General features: G+C 41.3%; 2 protein-coding genes and 1 pseudogene across 2 annotated transcripts; all 3 read left to right on the top strand.

The window, feature by feature from the left end:
* Positions 1-146: 146 nt before the first annotated feature.
* On the top strand, positions 147-3,822 carry LOC100194665 (26S proteasome non-ATPase regulatory subunit 7 like 1). The gene is given in 8 exon segments (NM_001139749.1): positions 147-221; positions 1,411-1,502; positions 1,669-1,761; positions 1,868-1,965; positions 2,121-2,201; positions 2,370-2,461; positions 2,606-2,804; positions 3,099-3,822. Coding segments are annotated over 8 exon segments (978 nt in total). The 5' UTR covers position 147; the 3' UTR covers positions 3,348-3,822.
* Positions 3,823-5,482: 1,660 nt separating this feature from the next.
* On the top strand, positions 5,483-10,622 carry LOC123723719 (hypoxanthine-guanine phosphoribosyltransferase-like; annotated as a pseudogene).
* A 3,444-nt stretch (positions 10,623-14,066) lies between these two features.
* Positions 14,067-17,565, top strand: nudt7 (nudix (nucleoside diphosphate linked moiety X)-type motif 7). The gene is given in 3 exon segments (NM_001140963.4): positions 14,067-14,483; positions 16,420-16,578; positions 16,995-17,565. Coding segments are annotated over 3 exon segments (666 nt in total). The 5' UTR covers positions 14,067-14,327; the 3' UTR covers positions 17,346-17,565.
* The last annotated feature ends 46 nt before the right edge of the window (positions 17,566-17,611 follow it).

The following is a 17,611-nucleotide window of genomic DNA, read 5'->3' on the forward strand; positions in this document are numbered from 1 at the left end:
CCCACACTCCAGTACAGTAGGTGGTGGTAATGCAACATAACGTTGGATGCCAACTGCCGATAATCCCCACCGAAGAAGAAGAAACAATTCGACAGGAAGTAGCTAGCTAGCTAGGCTGCTAGCATCATCAAACACTTTGCTTCAAAAATGCCGGAGTTAGCGGTAGAAAATGTTGTTGTCCATCCACTTGTGTTGCTCAGCGTGGTGGATCATTTTAATCGGTATGTAATTAATAATATATATGTTTGGAAATCACATCCATTCGCTACCTCTGCTAGCTTGCCACTTTTTGTACGAGATGATGATGTTGCAGCCAGGCATAGTTAACGTTAGCTGGCCAGCTAACCTGCTGAGTCAGAAACCCATTTGAAGCTGTGCATTTGTTAGCAATGACAGTAGGTTATCTAGTTAATTTATTTTGGCTGTTGTAATAACAGGCAAATAGCTAGCAACATTCACTAATTATGGAAGAATTTAGCCATAACAACATTATGGATCAGAGTAGTTAGCTAGCTAACTTAGCTAGGGGTAAAGTATTGTAGTTAGCTTATTCAGGTGTTTTCAAACCTTTTCACTCGGCCCCCCTTCCAGCATTGGGGAACATCCCGCGCCCCCCACTGTTTATGACAAACTGTTTACACCCCTCTTGTTGTCGGGGGGGGGGGGGAATATTTAGCAGATTTCAAGTTTATTTCCTGAAATTCTACACATTTTGTCATGGGATGCAGAGAACATTTTGCGGTTTCATAACATTTTCTTGCAATTCTATATATTTTGCCATGTCTAATGTGTATTCATGTGATAGTTGAGGGACTCAAACATTACAACAAAATCTATGGGCTAAAAAACCTAGCTAAAGAACGTTAGCTGACATGGGCTAGTTGATCTGGACATTTATGACAAGTTATAAATAGCTCTCTAAGGTATGTACGTAATGACTGACATGACAAGAGAAACTGATGATGCGCTACCCATTTTCGAAATTGCACCTTGGGCATTCTACTATTACAATTTTCATGAGTAAGTTGAAAGCCGGACTGAGTCCCCCCTGCCGTTTGGGAACCACTGAGCTAATTAACTAGTTATGTTAACTTAAAGATGCACTCTTAAACTTTTGTATAATTTCAGCCAGTAGTTTTGAAAGTGGTATCATGAGCAAAAAGTGGTCCCAGTTTTTTGTGTACTACGTCATCATATTGTGTACTACGTCATCCATTTCGTATGTTACGTCCTGCTATTTATACTTTTTTTAATTATTTTTTTGAAATTCATATATATTACGAATCCAATTCTTACTATATGTTACGATTTTGTTGTGATTAAGCTCATGGAGTGTGCCTTTTAAGTTTTTGCTTGATTTCCACTAAGACATGCTATGATATTGATTGTGTAAATGTGCTCTTTTGACAGAATAGGGAAAGTAGGCAACCAAAAGCGAGTAGTGGGTGTCCTCCTCGGCTCTTGGCATAAGAAAGTCCTTGATGTGTCCAACAGCTTTGCAGGTGAGTTCTTCTCCTTCCATGTACTAAAATAACATGTTTGTGACTGGTTTATAACATCTTTATCATATTTGTGAGATAACTCAAATAATAATTATGATCACTAAACGTTTAGCTATATAGCTAAGCCTGTTGTTGAATCCAATATTGATTGTGTGTTTTTCGCCAGTGCCATTTGATGAGGATGACAAGGATGATTCAGTGTGGTTCCTGGATCACGACTACTTGGAGAATATGTACAACATGTTCAAGAAAGTCAATGGTGAGACCACACACTATACATTATTACATTTTAACCATATACATTGTCTCAACTTCTACATAGTGTGGCTACGAGATTCTTAAACCTTTTCCTTCTCTTCTCCCAGCCAGAGAGAGGATAGTGGGCTGGTATCACACAGGTCCTAAACTACATAAGAATGATATTGCCATCAATGAACTCATTAAGCAATACTGCACCAATTCAGTAAGTGCTTTCCACCCAGTAAATATTCCACATTAATACCTAAATATCGGTAAGAAATATGCCTCGTCTCCTGTTGAAAGGATTAAATTGTATTGATAATGCAGCAGATAATTAAGTGAACATTGACTGTGTTTGTATGGCACTTTCCCCCTCAGGTTTTAGTGATCATTGATGTAAAGCCTAAGGACCTGGGCCTGCCTACAGAAGCCTACTTCTCGGTGGAGGAAATACATGACGTAAGTGGAGCATAGACTTGTTTGAGACTAAATGACAAAATAAGTCAAACCCTGGACTAGCCAACCCTAGGGGCGGTGGGCTGATTTTGGACTGGGTATACAATTGATCATTGTGAAAGGAAGGAAGACTTTTACTCTAAAAGGGTTCTTGTCTCTTCACTCTTCCAGGACGGCACCCCGACCTCCAAAACATTTGAACATGTGACCAGTGAGATTGGAGCTGAGGAGGCAGAGGAGGTGGGCGTGGAGCACCTTCTCAGGTACACATCATTTTTTAACTGGACTACGCAGACACCAAACATTTCATGGATTTTCTATTATTTCTATCATGCTTAACACCACACCGACTTGCACTAATGTCGACTAAACTTGATATATTCTACCCCATTTTCTTCCATCTACAGAGACATCAAGGACACAACAGTTGGTACTCTGTCACAGCGTATCACTAACCAGGTACATGGCCTAAAGGGGCTCAACTCCAAGCTGCTGGACATCAGGTCTTACCTGGAGAGAGTGGCTGCAGGCAAGTTGCCCATCAACCACCAAATCATCTACCACCTACAGGACATCTTCAACCTGCTTCCTGATGTCAACCTTCTGGTAAGCTGGGGTGTAGGTTTAGGATGGGGGTGGTGTAGGGGTGGGGTAATGTGTGTGAGAAGGCTGGGTTATGTGGAAGAAAGGGGGCAGGGGGTGGCTGGCATGGTAATCAATATTAGCTTTTTTATTTTGAAAGAGTACACACATACATTTTCCTTCTCAAATCAAATAAATTCACGTGGTATGATCTACTACTTCATTACAATGAACAGATAGTCTGTCTTTTTCCACCAGATTTTCACTGTTTAGTTAATCATAATACACATTCCCTAATCCTGCCACTTCTCCCTGCAGGAGTTCACAAAGGCCTTCTACCTGAAGACCAATGACCAGATGCTAGTGGTCTACCTGGCGTCCCTCATCCGCTCGGTGGTGGCTCTCCACAACCTCATCAACAACAAGATCTCCAACCGTGACGCTGAGAGGAAAGAGGGACAGGAGAAAGAAGAGGGCAAGAAGGAAAAGAAAGAGGACAAGGAGAAGAAGGAAGAGAAGGAGAAAGGCGACACCTCGTCCAGGAAAGATGAGAAAAAGAAAAAATGAGTGCGCATTATTGGTGTTTGTCTTTGTCATACCCTATTCCCCTGGATAGTGCACTATTTTTGGCCTGAACCACAGTCGTCTGTATATGGGTCTAGCTAAAAGTAGTGCTCTATATGGGGGTAGGGTGTCATTTGAGACTTGCCCTTTGTCATAACTGGCACTGAATAACTATAGTGCTGAGGGTGACAGGATGGTTATGTGTGTTGGATGTTCTCTACAATGAGAACATGTTCGTTCTGCACCATCTGGGCTGCCTTCAGTAGGGCACAACGTTACAGAACATCAGATAGAAGTCCATATTGTAGAATAGACATGCCTTTTTGACATGTGAAGAATCAGGTCAGCTTTATTCTGGTATTTCTATCTACAACATTCAGTAAATTGCCCCCTCCCGAATGTGACCCTGGTGTTGTGTGTGTATGGTGAAAGGAACCTTCAGTTTCTGTATCACTCATTAAAGTAGGGTCATATTAAATCATTTTCGTTAAGTTTGTAATTTGCAAGTCTTTTCTTTTGTCCCTTGCCTTTGTTTGGGTGTAATTTGTTGTACTGTATGATATTTAATGTCATAGAAACACAGGGAGGAGAATTGTGAAGTTATGAAGTCTCGCCTGACACTTGTGGGGAAGATGCATTCAAGTCTGGTGATGGACTGCATATTATGAATCTCACAACACAGGCTATACCAAGTTAAGAGTGGTTTGAAGTTTATTTTTCCATTTGGATTAACTGTAGACAAAGCTTATTGACAAAGGACCTATACTGGGTTACTTGATGACACAACCTTTACAGCCAAGGAACTAATAGTACCTGAAGTGCCTTCAGAAAGTATTCATACCCCTTGACTTATTCCACATTTTGTGTTCAGCCTGAATTCAAAATATAGTTTTTCCCCCTCACCCATCTACACACAATACCCCATTTAAAAAATATATATATATTTCACCCTTATTTTACCAAGTAAGTTGACTGAGAACACATTCTCATTTACAGCAATGACCTGGGGAATAGTTACAGGATAGTTACAGGGGAGAGGGGGGGATGAATGAGCTAATTGTAAACTGGGGATGATTAGGTGACCATGATGATATGAGGGCCAGATTGGGAATTTTGCCTGCAAAATAATAATAATAATAATGAAATACAGAAGTATCACACCTGAGTCAATACATGTTAGAATCACCTTTGGCAGGGATTACAGATGTGAGTCTTTCTGGGTAAGTCTAAGAACTTTTCACACCTGGATTGTACAATATTTGCACATTATTCATTTAAAAATTCTTCAAGCTCTGTCAAGTTGGTTGTTGATCTTTGCTAGACAGCCATTTTCAAGTCATGCCATAGTTTTACAAGTTGATTTATGTCACTAACTAGGTCACGAAGGAACATTCAATGTCGTCTTGGTAAGCAACTCCAATGATTTGGCCTTGTGTTTTAGGTTATTGTCCTGCTGAAATTTGAATTTGTCTCCCAGTGTCTGTTGGAAAGCAGACGGAACCAGGTTTTCCTCTAGGATTTACCCTGTGCTTAGCTCTATTCTGTTTATTTTTATCCTAAAAAACTCCTTGCCAATGACAAGCATACCCATATCGTGATGCAGTCACCACCATGCTTGAAAATATGAAGTGGCACTCAGTGATTTGTTTGATTTGCCCCAAATATAACGCTTTGTATTCAGGACAAAAAAAGTTAATTTCTTTGCCACATTTTTTGTAGTTTTACTTTAGTTCCTTAATGCAAACAGGATGCATATTTCTGTACCTTTTTCACTGTCATTTAGGTTAGTATTGTGGAGTAACTACGATGTGGTTGACGCCACTGCGTTTATTATTATCATCCTTGTCATGACGCAGCACTAGGTTAGTATGGCGAAGATGCGTTTCTGCGCAGATTTGCATGTGTAGATTTATATTCTAACATACAGTAAAATAACGGTAGGTATGGTTTATTGTACCACAAACTGCCAATAGGCTTCGATTATTTTCACACTAACGTTAGTAGCTAATTCGAAAATTGTACCATGGTATGCAACGAGGAATACGGCGGTAGGATTTTATAAAAATGTGCAAGTCAGGTAAATCAGATTTTGGTCTGTAAAATGCATTGTGACGTCAGGGTATAAAACCCCAAGGGGAGGGAGAGCAAGGTTGGAGTATCGTATGTAAGCTATTCGCCCACGGTAAAGTAGGCAGTAGGCGAGGAAGAGCGAGCACGAGAGACGCACCACCCACCAAGCTAAATAACATTCGTATTCCCTATTGATCAGGCCATGACTCCACAAATATCACCCTAGTGAGGCGTGAACAGCAAGAGCGGTGATATGGCCTATATCCAGGTAAGGTGTACCCTGTCCCTATGTTATATTTGTAATGTCAGTCAGACCCCTCGTCTTGCTCTGGGGTGAAGGGTAATCTGCAGAATGGACGTTTCTGAGTAGTGTCTGAGTGTGGTTTCATAATGACATCAGGATTGCGGGACATGTGAATAAATCACTGGCGTGTTACTCAGTTGACATTTCAAAATTCACGCAGCTAGTCAGACCAAGTAGGCTATGGAGTCCTAAAAGCAGGTCTGCACCCTATCTCTGTCTCACCCACAAACAGGTGGTTTAAAGCAAGCTTAAACGTTACCAGGGCTCCTGGCTCGTGTGTGTGGCGCTTCAGTTTGGGAAGACTTTTGGTCATCTCAATTGCACATTTATGTGCCATCATTTCCTAAATGTGTTATCTCTTTGCTCCTTCAGATACCTGATGATGAGAAGGGGTATAAGTTGGACCTCTTCTGTGTCCCCAAACACTATGAGGAGGATTTAGACCAGGTCATCATCCCCCATGGACTGATCATGGACAGGTAAGTCAAACCATCACCACTGGACTGGCACTCTTTGGGACCTGGGTAGGCTACTGTACTATAACATCATAATTGCACATTTTCCTATTCCTTTGTGGAGTAAATCAGAACTCTAATTTTGTACAAATTCCTCTATGCCTCCATTGTTTCCTTAATTTACACCATGGTTGCTAAGGTATTTTGTCGGATAGAGCTCACTGACATATTTGTTAGACAAATCAGTGTCAGGCATCTAAACCAGCAGTCGTTTTTTTTTTGTAATGGTGCATAGCCATCATCAATTTGCATTGCAGACAGGGAGAAGGCAAGCAGCAGCCTTATGAATGAAACACACTGTTAGTCGGATACCCTGTTGTAGAATGCCATGTTAAACCCTGTTATGAATAGTAGGACTCCAGCCAGATCATTTGATTTGACCCAGTCAGCAACTTTTCAGCCAGTTTTCCATACATGGCCAATACTAGCCTTAAACCATGATGTTCTGACTGACCAGATCACAAACCATCTGAAGATTGATTGATGAGCCTGCACAGAAATTACAGGTCCCATGCCATTGGATGTCCCTCTCTTCCTCTCTTTTTATCCTTCTCTCTATTCCTTCTGTCTCTCTCTAGGACTGAGCGCCTGGCTCGTGATATAGTCCGGGACATGGGGGGGACACCATATAGTAGTACTGTGTGTTCTCAAAGGAGGTTATACTTTCTTTGCCGACCTGCTGGAGTACATCAAGGCCCTAAATCAGAACAGCGATAAGTCTGTCCCATTGACTGTGGATTTCATTAGGCTAAAGAGCTATTGCGTGAGTCAACCACTCCACGTTTCTCTCACTCTCCTTCAATAGCCTCCAATTGTGTAAGAAAGATGGCAATCTTTATATGTAAGCAATACAGCTGTTGCCTATTCTCTCTGTGTGTCTGTGTGTGTCTGTGTGGCCTGGTCTCAGATCAGTTTGTTTAGCCAACCCCTCATCTGTTGTTTGTCATGACAACAAACATGACACAAGGGTTGGCTAAATCACAATGTGATCTGCTACTAGACTCATCTGATGCATGAGCAGATAACCGTGTTGGCCAATGGAAGTGTTATGTTTTTAATGTATTACTAGATGACCTGATGATTATTTAGAGTAGACCATCACCCTCTTCCTGGGTGAGATGTGTAGTTTTACTGATGTGTGTATTGTCCCCAGAATGACCAGTCTACAAACATTGTCAAAGTTATCGGAGGGGACGAGCTCTCAACTCTAACCGGGAAGGTGAGATTTGATTGCTTGACATAACCACAGATAAAATACAAATATCTTAGGAGTGAAGTTGTAATCCTTTAACCAATGAGGTGCTGTATTTTTGTTTCATTATTGGATTTTTCGTTATATGTACATATTGATCTACAGTATATATGTGATCAATTGTCTTCTAATTTCCTTTGCAGAATGTTTTGATAGTTGAGGTAAGACCAATTTCCCTGTGTCTTTTTAGCACTTAATCTAAATATTCAATCTCTGTAAATGTTAAAATTGCTGTACATAAATGTGTGGAGCACACTAGCTCTCACATGAACTATAGCTATATGACCAGGGTGCAAATCACATTCACTAATGGGTGTACCCTAAAAGAAGTGGGCTGTACCATCGCTATGGTTGTCCACATTAATATAGAATTGATTGCCTTGAATTGTTGTTGGACTTCCTTGCACTCCTTAAATTGAACCCCCTTATGCAACGGTATCTGTCCTGCTGACGTGTTTAGGACATTGTGGAGACTGGGAGGACTATGGAGACACTGCTATCACTGCTGAGTGAATGCAATCCAAAGATGGTCAAAGTCGTCAGGTGAGAACCAATGTATTAAGCACACAGTCCTCTTTTTCTCCCATATTGTGCTTACTGAACATTCCCTATAAGTGCTGTGTAGCCCTGATTTAGACAGAGAAGTGGTTCAGCTCAGAATGTCACTCTTTGACTGCATTTACACAGGCAGACAAATTCTGATATTTTTTCACTAATTGTTCTTTTGACCAATTGGATCAGCTCTAAAAAGATCTAATGTGACCATATCTGATGTGATTGGTCAGCAGACCAATTAGTGGAAAAAATATTTTAATTGGGCTGCCTGTGTAAACGCAGCCTTTGTCGATCGAGACAGCAATATTAATGACCGCACTCCATCTATTGTAATGCACACTCTCCCCTTAAGCACTGATTTAGAGATGTTATGTGACTGGATCAGATTAAGACTTAATCTATGTACCATACTGTTAATTGAACTGTGGAGGGATGGGATATCCCTCTGCTATGGAAGGGACTATTTGACTCTAGTTTAGGTTGTAGACGGCTGTGTTGAGCGCATTCTAGCTATGTTACGTTATTGAACAATGCAAGGCCATTGAGTGGATTGTATTGTTTGCTGTGTCATTGAGATTGTTGAAGACCATGTCATTGAGAGCGATGCATGCCATGCCATTAAGAGCATGGTTTGCATAGAGATCCTATTCAGTTCTGTGCTTGTATGCATTGTCATTTCAGCCTTTTAGTCAAGAGAACACCAAGGAGCTCAGGATACAGACCAGACTGTGAGTTCTGCCGTGTTTTGTGTGTCGTGCATGCCTTCCCACCGTTCATACACTGCTGTACTAGAAAGAGTCTTTGGAAGGATGACCACGTATAATAGTTGGGATTAATATGCGTATCTAACAATCGACTTTGAATGTGTAGGTCAACATGGTACTCAAGTACGAGTATTCTTCACACACATGGTTAGTGATGTATGTCATTCCTTTAAGTCAGAGTTGGATAAGCTTTCTAAGATGGTTTTGCAAGGACAGCTGTTTACCTTTGACCTGCTCTGTGACCGTTGCAGCTAAAGGGTCAACCCCAGTCACAGACAACAGGAGTCAACTAGCTAACCTCCAGAGATGGAAAAGAGCAACATACTTTATATCTGTGTTAATGTTATGAAATACTAATGCAAAACTCATCCCATAAGATCTTTTGATACTGCTAACTTAATACTACACAGCAAGATGTATAACTTACATGTAGCTTAGTATTGTGCAGTGAATTCTGTCCGTCTCTGTATTTGGTCAGACATCGGGTTTGAGGTGCCAGATTGGTTTCTGGTGGGATATGCCCTGGACTACAACGAGTACTTCAGAGATCTCAGTGTAAGTTCGCTGCATTGGAGATGATCCTGATATTCAGTTATATTCTCTGAGATTCAGCATGTCAAAACCGAGTGAAAGACATACACTGAGTGTACAAAACATTAGGAACACCTTCCTGATATTGAGTTGGACCCCCTTTTTCCCTTAGAACAGCCTCAATTCGTCGGGGCATGGACTCTACAAGGTGTCGAAAGCGTTCCACAGGGATGCTGACTCGTGTTGACTTCAATGCTTCCCACAATTGTCAGGTTGGCTGGATGTCCTTTGGGTGGTGGACCATTCTTGATACACACAGGAAACTGTTGAGTGTGAAAAACCCATCAGCGTTGCCGTTCTTGACAAACTGAAACTGGTGCGCCTGACACCTACTTTTGTCTTGCCCATTCACCCTCTGAATTGCACATACACAACCCATGTCTCAAGGCTTAAAAATCCTTCTTTACCCTGCCTTCTCCTCTTCAAATACACTGACTGAAGGAGAACAAGTGACATCAATAAGGGATGGTAGCTTTCACCTGGTCAGTCTGACATGGAAATAATGTTTTGTTCCTAATGTTTTGTATACTCAATGTATGTATGAGGGGTCAGTTTAACCAAGTCTGCTGTTGGTGTATTCTTTTTACACTTTACCATGTGTTTTTGCTCTGTGCAGCACATCTGCATACTGAACGAGAACGCAAAGGAGAAGTACAAAGTGTGAGCTGAGGCGATAGACAGATGGATGACGAGAGACTAGGACCACTGTGATGATCCTGAGATTTTGAGGGTTCTGAACCTTATTTATGTATGAAACCTACTTAATGTGAACACATGGATTGTGAATTCAGTTTGCAAGATGCTATTTGAGAAAACAAAAATGTATTGAATTCATATTTTTGTTCCCCTGGAAGCAGAGTTACGTTTTTAAGTAGAGATAGTTATGGGAGAACACTTAAAAAAATATATATATATTTTTAGATTTGTTATTATATTGGGGCCTTGGATGCCTCCATCTGATTTATGTTAGTAAGGATGAATTTTGATTTCATTATGTTGCTTAATACAATCCACCGGATCTCAGGCGACTGTACATATCCACAGTAAAATCTATGTGAGTCAAGTCATGTACGGCATTGTACAAACCAATGATGCTGTTTAGCTCATATGCCATGCCCATGCAAAGACAAGCCTGGAATGTAATGTAACAATTTTGTTTAATAATGGCAATGTTTCATTCACCAAGGACATTGACAGCAATATTAAAATAGGATTGTTAATCTTAAATTTGTGTGTGTTAGAGATGCCTTCCATGGATTGACTTTAAAGAAAAGAGAAATCCGCACACTGCTAGTTTTTTATTTTTATTGAAGCATTTAAGGCCAAGAGGCTGACATACAGTTGAAGTCGGAAGTTTACATACACTTATGTTGGAGTCATGAAAAACTTGTTTTTCAAGATCATGAGGAACGAGAATTATGTGGATATAATGAATCAACATCTAAAAACATCGGTAAGTTAAAGCTTGGTCGCAAATGGGTTTTCCAAATGGACAATGACCCCAAGCATACTTCCAAAATTGTAGCAAAATGGCTTAAAGACAACAAAGTCAAGGTATTGTAGTGGCCATCACAAAGCCCTGACCTCAATCCCATAGAACATTTGTCGGCAGAACTGAAAAAGCATGTGTGAGCAAGGAGGCCTACAAACCTGACTCAGTTACACCAGCTCTGTCAGGAGGAATGGGCCAAAATTCACCCAACTTATTGTGGGAAGCTTGTGGAAGGCTACCCGAAACGTTTGACCCAAGTTAAACAATTTAAAGGCAATGCTACCAAATACTAATTGAGTGTATGTAAACTTATGACCCACTGGGAATGTGATGAAAGAAAAAAAAAGCTGAAATAAATCAATCATTCTCTTATTATTCTGACATTTCACATTCTTAAAATAAAGTGGTGATCCTAACTGACCTAAAACAGGGCATTTTTACTAGGATTAAATGTCAGGAATTGTGAAAAACTGAGTTTAAATGTATTTGGCTAAGGTGTATGTAAACTTCCGACTTCAACTGTACACAGCTGTGGGAAGTATGGGTGCTCAGGGTGTTAATAAATATATTAAGATAAACATTTTTTCACAAAAGTAGTGGGGCTTTACTAGTATTAACGGACCGATATAGATTTCTGTAACATGGGCAAAAACATTGAGACATAAAGTGGTTTGTGATGATATGGCTCAATTGGTAGAGAGTGACTCCACCGGGGACCAGTATGAAAATGTATGCACTCACTACTGTAAGCTGTTCTACTAAAATATAAAAGGAATTAAGACCATTTCAGTTTACATTTAGAAATAAGTTGCATTTGCAAAGTATTTCAACAAACTGGAAAACATATCAAGCAAGTATTTTTATATTTAGTCCCAAGTATTATCAGATTAACTGTTTTGTACATAACTACAGTGGCTTGTGAAAGTATTCACCCCCTGGCATTTTTCTTATTTTGTTGCCTTACAATGGGGCTTTTGTATCATTTGATTTACCCAGCATGCCTACCACTTTGAAGATGCAAAATATTTGTGAAACAAACAAGACAAAAATACAGAACTTGAGCGTGCATAACTATTCATCCCCCCAAAGTCAATACTTTGTAGAGCCACCTTTTGCAGCAATTACAGCTGCAAGTCTCTTGGGGTATGTCTCTATAAGCTTGGCACATCTAGCCACTGGGATTTTTGCACATTCTTCAATGCAAAACTGCTCTAGCTCCTTCAAGTGGGATGGGTTCCGCTGGTGTACAGCAGCCTTTAAGTCATGCCACAGATTCTCAATTGGATTGTCTGGGCTTTGACTAGGTCATTCCAAGACATCTAAATGTTTCCCCTTAAACCACCCGAGTGTTGCTTTAGCAGTATGCTTAGGGCCATTGTCCTGCTTGAAGGTGAACCTCAGTCCCAGTCTCAAATCTCTGGAAGACAAACTGGTTTCCCTCAAGAATTTCCCTGTATTTAGCATCATCCATCGTTACTTCAATTCTGACCAGTTTCCCAGTCCCTGCCGATGAAAAACATCCCCACAGCATGATGCTGCCACCACCATACTTCACTGTGGGGATGGTGTTCTTGGGGTGATGAGAGGTGTTGGGTTTGCGCCAGACATAGCATTTTCCTTGATGGACAAAAAGCTCAATTTTAGTCTCATCTGACCAGAGTACCTTCTTCCATATGTTTGGGGAGTCTCCCACATACCTTTTGGCGAACACCAAATGTGTTTTCATATTTTTTTCTTTATGCAATGGCTTTTTCTGGCCACTCTTCCGTGAAGTGGGGCGGCAGGTAGCCTAGTGGTTAGAGCGTTGGACTAGTAACAAAAAGGTTGCAAGATCGAATCCCCGAGCAGACAAGGTAAAAATCTGTCGTTCTATCCCTGAATAAGGCAGTTAACCCACTGTTCCTAGGCTGTCATTGAAAATAAGAATTTGTTCTTAACTTACTTGCCTAGTTAAATAAAGATAAAAATAAAAAGCCCAGCTCTGTGGAGTGTATGGCTTAAAGTGGTCCTATGGACAGATACTCCAATCTCCGCTGTGGAGCTTTGCAGCTCCTTCAGGATTATCGTTTCTTTGTTGCCTCTCTGATTAATGCCCTCCTTACCTGGTCTGTGAGTTTTGGTGGGCAGCCATCTCTTGGCAGGTTTGTTGTGGTGACATATTCTTTCCATTTTTTTAATAATGGATTTAAAGGTGCTCCGTGGGATGTTCAAAGTTTCAGATATTTTTTATAACCCAACCCTGATCTGTACTTGTCCACAACTTTGTCCCTGACCTGTTTGGCGAGCTCCTTGGTCTTCATAGTGCCCCTTGCTTAATGGTGTTACAGACTCTGGGGCCTTTCAGAACAGGCATGTATATACTGGGATTATGTGACACTTAGATTGCACACAGGTGGACTTTAACTAATTATGTGATTTCTGAAGGTAATTGGTTGCACCAGATCTTATTTAGGGACTTCATAGCAAAGGGGTGAATACATATGCACGCACCACTTTTCTGTTTTGATTTCATTGAAACAAGTAATTTTTTTAATTTCACTTCACCAATTTGGACTATTTTGTGTATGTCCATTACATGAAATCCAAATAAAAATCTATTTAAATTACAGGTTGTAATGCAACAAAATAGGAAAAATGCCAAGGGGGTGAATACTTTTGCAAGGCACCCTACCAGACTCAATTTACAAATGCTGATGAACACGCAAATACATTTAGTAAAAAAACAAACACACAAAAGTAGTGCACTGGGCCTTTACTCGTCATGTATTAGAGGATCAATATAGACATCTTCAGCACAGGTACATTTTTTTTTTCCGGATCGCAGCACCCTCCCCAAACTACTTCCCGCGGCGCATGAACTTCATAAAAAACTGTGCCTCTAGCAAGGTAAGTGTGCAGGTTTCTTTTTTCTTATGTTATCTCATTGTTACCATTCACCTACAACACGATAGCTCAGCTGTGCGAGTGCCTTTTTCAATTATGGATTGACTTGAAAATGGGTTGGTAGATTATTAATTTCATGGCAGTTATTTTATGTAATAATTTGAGTCACAACTGTTCAACATGTCCGTGCAAAACATAGAGCGTTATCATTTTCCAAGATGTTGGTTTCTGGTTCCCCACTAGATGGAGTTGCCCTAGATTTTCTTTTTCCTGAAGGGACTCGCTTCCGCAATACACATGCAAATACTGTAGCCTAATGTCAAGTGGAAGCATTGTAGCAACAACGATTGTTTTTGCACAGCAGATGCCTGTCCGAAGAAAATATTTAATATTGGGATAGTAGTGACAGGTCGGCAGCAGGATTATAGCATTCTGAAGCTTTTCTCCTGTACATCTATAACAAACTCGCTATATTTTATAACAAAAGCAAGGTAGGCTACTGGTATGTTTCACTGTGAGGTCTTTGCCTCTGTTTGGCTACGTTGTTGACCTTCAGGATGGACCTAAAAGAAAAGACAGCTGCCATATTGAAGCAATATGAAGTCGGGAGCAGATTCTCCTACTTGCCGGTCCTGCCCAAAGCCTCCGTGTTGATACCGCTGTTTGTGAGGGACGGAGAGGTCCACACACTGATGACTCTACGTTCCCAAGAGGTCAGTAATATGGCTCTCCCTTACTCCCTAGTTTAACTAGTTTACCTTAACTATTATGTCATCGATTCTTAGGCCTACAGTTTTGCCATTGAACGTACAAAATTTGTGTTATGAACATTGAAACCATTAATACAAAAGTAAAGCATGACAGTGTTACATCCAAATGTGTGAAATTGTCCACTGTATTTATAAACAGCCTTTGATATTTGTGCGTTAGCAGGCGTGAGTGTGCACTGCACTGTGTGCAAATCTAGCACATTGGGATGTGTGAAATTTACTCCTCAGTTGTGATCAGTCGCTCTTTCTGAACGGATCTTTTGGTGAACGAATCGCATCGATGATAGAGCCGTTCATTTGGCTACCTGATTTGCATACTGCTGGTACTGCTTTTTGAGATCAAAACAACGTTTTTCTGCTGTGAAATTACAAAATGATTCTCTAAAGAGTGTGAATCCTTACAGCAGAAACAATAAATAGTGGGGAGAGCGGGTCAATCTAGTCCACGTTGATAAAAAATTTTCTTCAGTGCAGGCCATCCAAATAATTTGGCCAGGTAAAAAAAATTAAAAAAATTGAACGTGCATTTCAAGATCTGACACAATGGTAGCCAACCTTTCGGGCTTTACATTGGAGATTAGCAACATTTTCATGGTTCTAGGTTTATTTTTAAGCATTTTCAATGAAGATTTGTTTTTCGAGCCAAATTAGCCAGCTCAACGAAATTACTCGAAATGCCCATCATAACTCAGTTTGAAGTGTCCCCATTTGCCCTAGCGAATAGCTAGCTTTTCATGTGGCGCAGACTGGTAAGAATCACATCAAATGTTATTTGCCATATTTGTAGACTGCCAGTGAAATGCTTACTTACGGCCTTTCCCAGCCTTGCAGTGAAATGAAAAGTAAAACGGGTAATAATAAATACACAATGAGTAACGATAACTTGGCAATACACAGGTGGCTGAAGATAGAAACATTGTAGGGCCTTCCTCTGACACCACCTGGTATAGAGGTCCTGGATGGCCGTACGCACTACCCTCTGTAGCGCCTTGCGGTCGGATGCCAAGCAGTTGCCATACCAAGCGGTGATGCAGCCAGTCAAGATGCTCTCAATGGTGAAGCTGTAGAACTTTTTTTAGGAAATATTTTCTGCCTCTGAGGTGGTAGAGGCATTGTCGTGCCCTCTTCACAACTTTGTTGGCGTGTGTGGACCATGATAGTTCCTTAGTGATGTGGACACCAAGGAGATTGAAGCTCTCGACCCACTCCACTACAGCCCCCTCGATGTGAATGGAGGTGTGCTCGCTTCTCCGTTTCCTGTAGTCCACGATCACCTCCTCCCTATAGGTTGTCTCATTGTCGTCAGTGATCAGTCCTACCACCATCGTGTCGTCTGCAAACTTAATGATGGTGTTGGAGTTGTGCGTGAACAAGTACAGAAGGTGACTGAGCACGCACCCCTGAAGTGTCCCCGTGTTGAGGGTCAGCATGGCGGATGTTGCCTACTCTCACCACTTGGGGGCAGCCCATCAGGAAGTCCAGGATCCAGTTGCAGAGGGAGATGTTCAGTCCCAGGGTCCTTAGCTTAGTGTTGAGCATGGAGGGCACTATGGTGTTGAATGCTGAGCTGTAGTCAATGAACAGCATTCTCATATAGGTGCAGTTGCATCCTCTTGTCCAGGTGTGAAAGGGCCGTGTGGATTGCAATAGAGATTGCGTCATCTGTGGATCTGTTGGGGTGGTATGCAAATTGGGGCCTGACACTTCAGGAGGACACTCGCATGTGCTAGCAAGGCAGACGTCCTGGGTTTGCGCCAGGTATGGGCCGACTTGGGAGGAAGTGGTACTCGCTAATCAAGCAGCGTGATGTCCTTTACACAAGAAAACAAAATGGAATGCTGTAATACTCGCTCTTTGTCTCTTTCTCTCTGTGCTGCAGCTGAGGACCAACGCAGGCGAGGTGTGTTTCCCAGGTGGGAAGAGGGACCCGAGGGACAGGGATGACGTGGACACGGCTCTGAGAGAGGCAGAGGAGGAGATAGGCCTTCCTCCTGACCAGGTGGACGTGGTCTGCACACTCTTCCCCATTATGAACAAGGTACACATGGGGAGAGGTTGCTTTTACGTGGACAAAGATAAAACGTTTCAAAGCAGACGCTGAGGATTTCTCAACACTCCCACTATCATGGTGTAACAGGATTCAACAGGATTCAGGTCCTGGAGAACAATTTTTTTTTTAATTAGCAGAATTGGATCATAATTAGCTGAATCAGGTGTTTTGTTGAATCGGGTTGGATAAAATCCTGCACTCCAAGTAACTCCATGACTGAAGTTGGAGAACCCTGCCTGGTATAGTACAGTATATTTTGTAATTAGATATTGTCAATAGATTATAGGTCATACTTCTAGTCAGAGATATTCATACTTTCTCCTCTCCCCCCTCTCTTCCACATATTTTCTCTTCTCCCCTTCATTCCCCTCGCCTCTTCTCTCTCCCTCCTCTCTACTCTGTAGAGTGGTCTGTTGGTGACTCCAGTGGTGGGGTTCATTGAGGCCTCGTTCTTTCCTCGCCCAAACCCAGCCGAGGTCAGCGCTGTGTTCACTGTCCCCCTGGAGTTCTTCACTAGAGAGGTAGACCACTCATCCTACAGCGCGACTGGAATTGCTGGCTTGCTCCACAGTTTCCAGTTTCCGGACCCTGACTCAGGCAGCCACTATCAGATATGGGGCCTGACTGCCATTTTGGCTATACTGGTCTCTGTCCTAGCCCTCAGAAAAAAGCCTGAGTTTGAGACTGGTTTTGATTCTGATGACCCGGTATCTTTCTTCCAACACAATCTGAACAAGAGGATCAGTAAACTATGACATATATATCAATGTTTTTTGATATTTTAACCAGATAATTATATAATGTAATGATAGCGAGAACATATTTTTCCCTAAAATGTAATGTAATTGTTCTGCCAACTGTAAATGTGGAATCATGTGCAATACCTACATTCTTTACAAAAAGCGAAGAAAAAAATTACTTTGAATGTAATTTGTGAATATTGTATATTGATGACAATAAAAAAAGTATACTATTAAAGTTTGAATAGGTAAATGCATCCTGTTGAGTTCATAAATGTGAC

Source organism: Salmo salar, chromosome ssa17 (genome assembly GCF_905237065.1).
Source record: "Salmo salar chromosome ssa17, Ssal_v3.1, whole genome shotgun sequence".
Classification (NCBI taxonomy): Eukaryota; Metazoa; Chordata; class Actinopteri; order Salmoniformes; family Salmonidae; genus Salmo; species Salmo salar.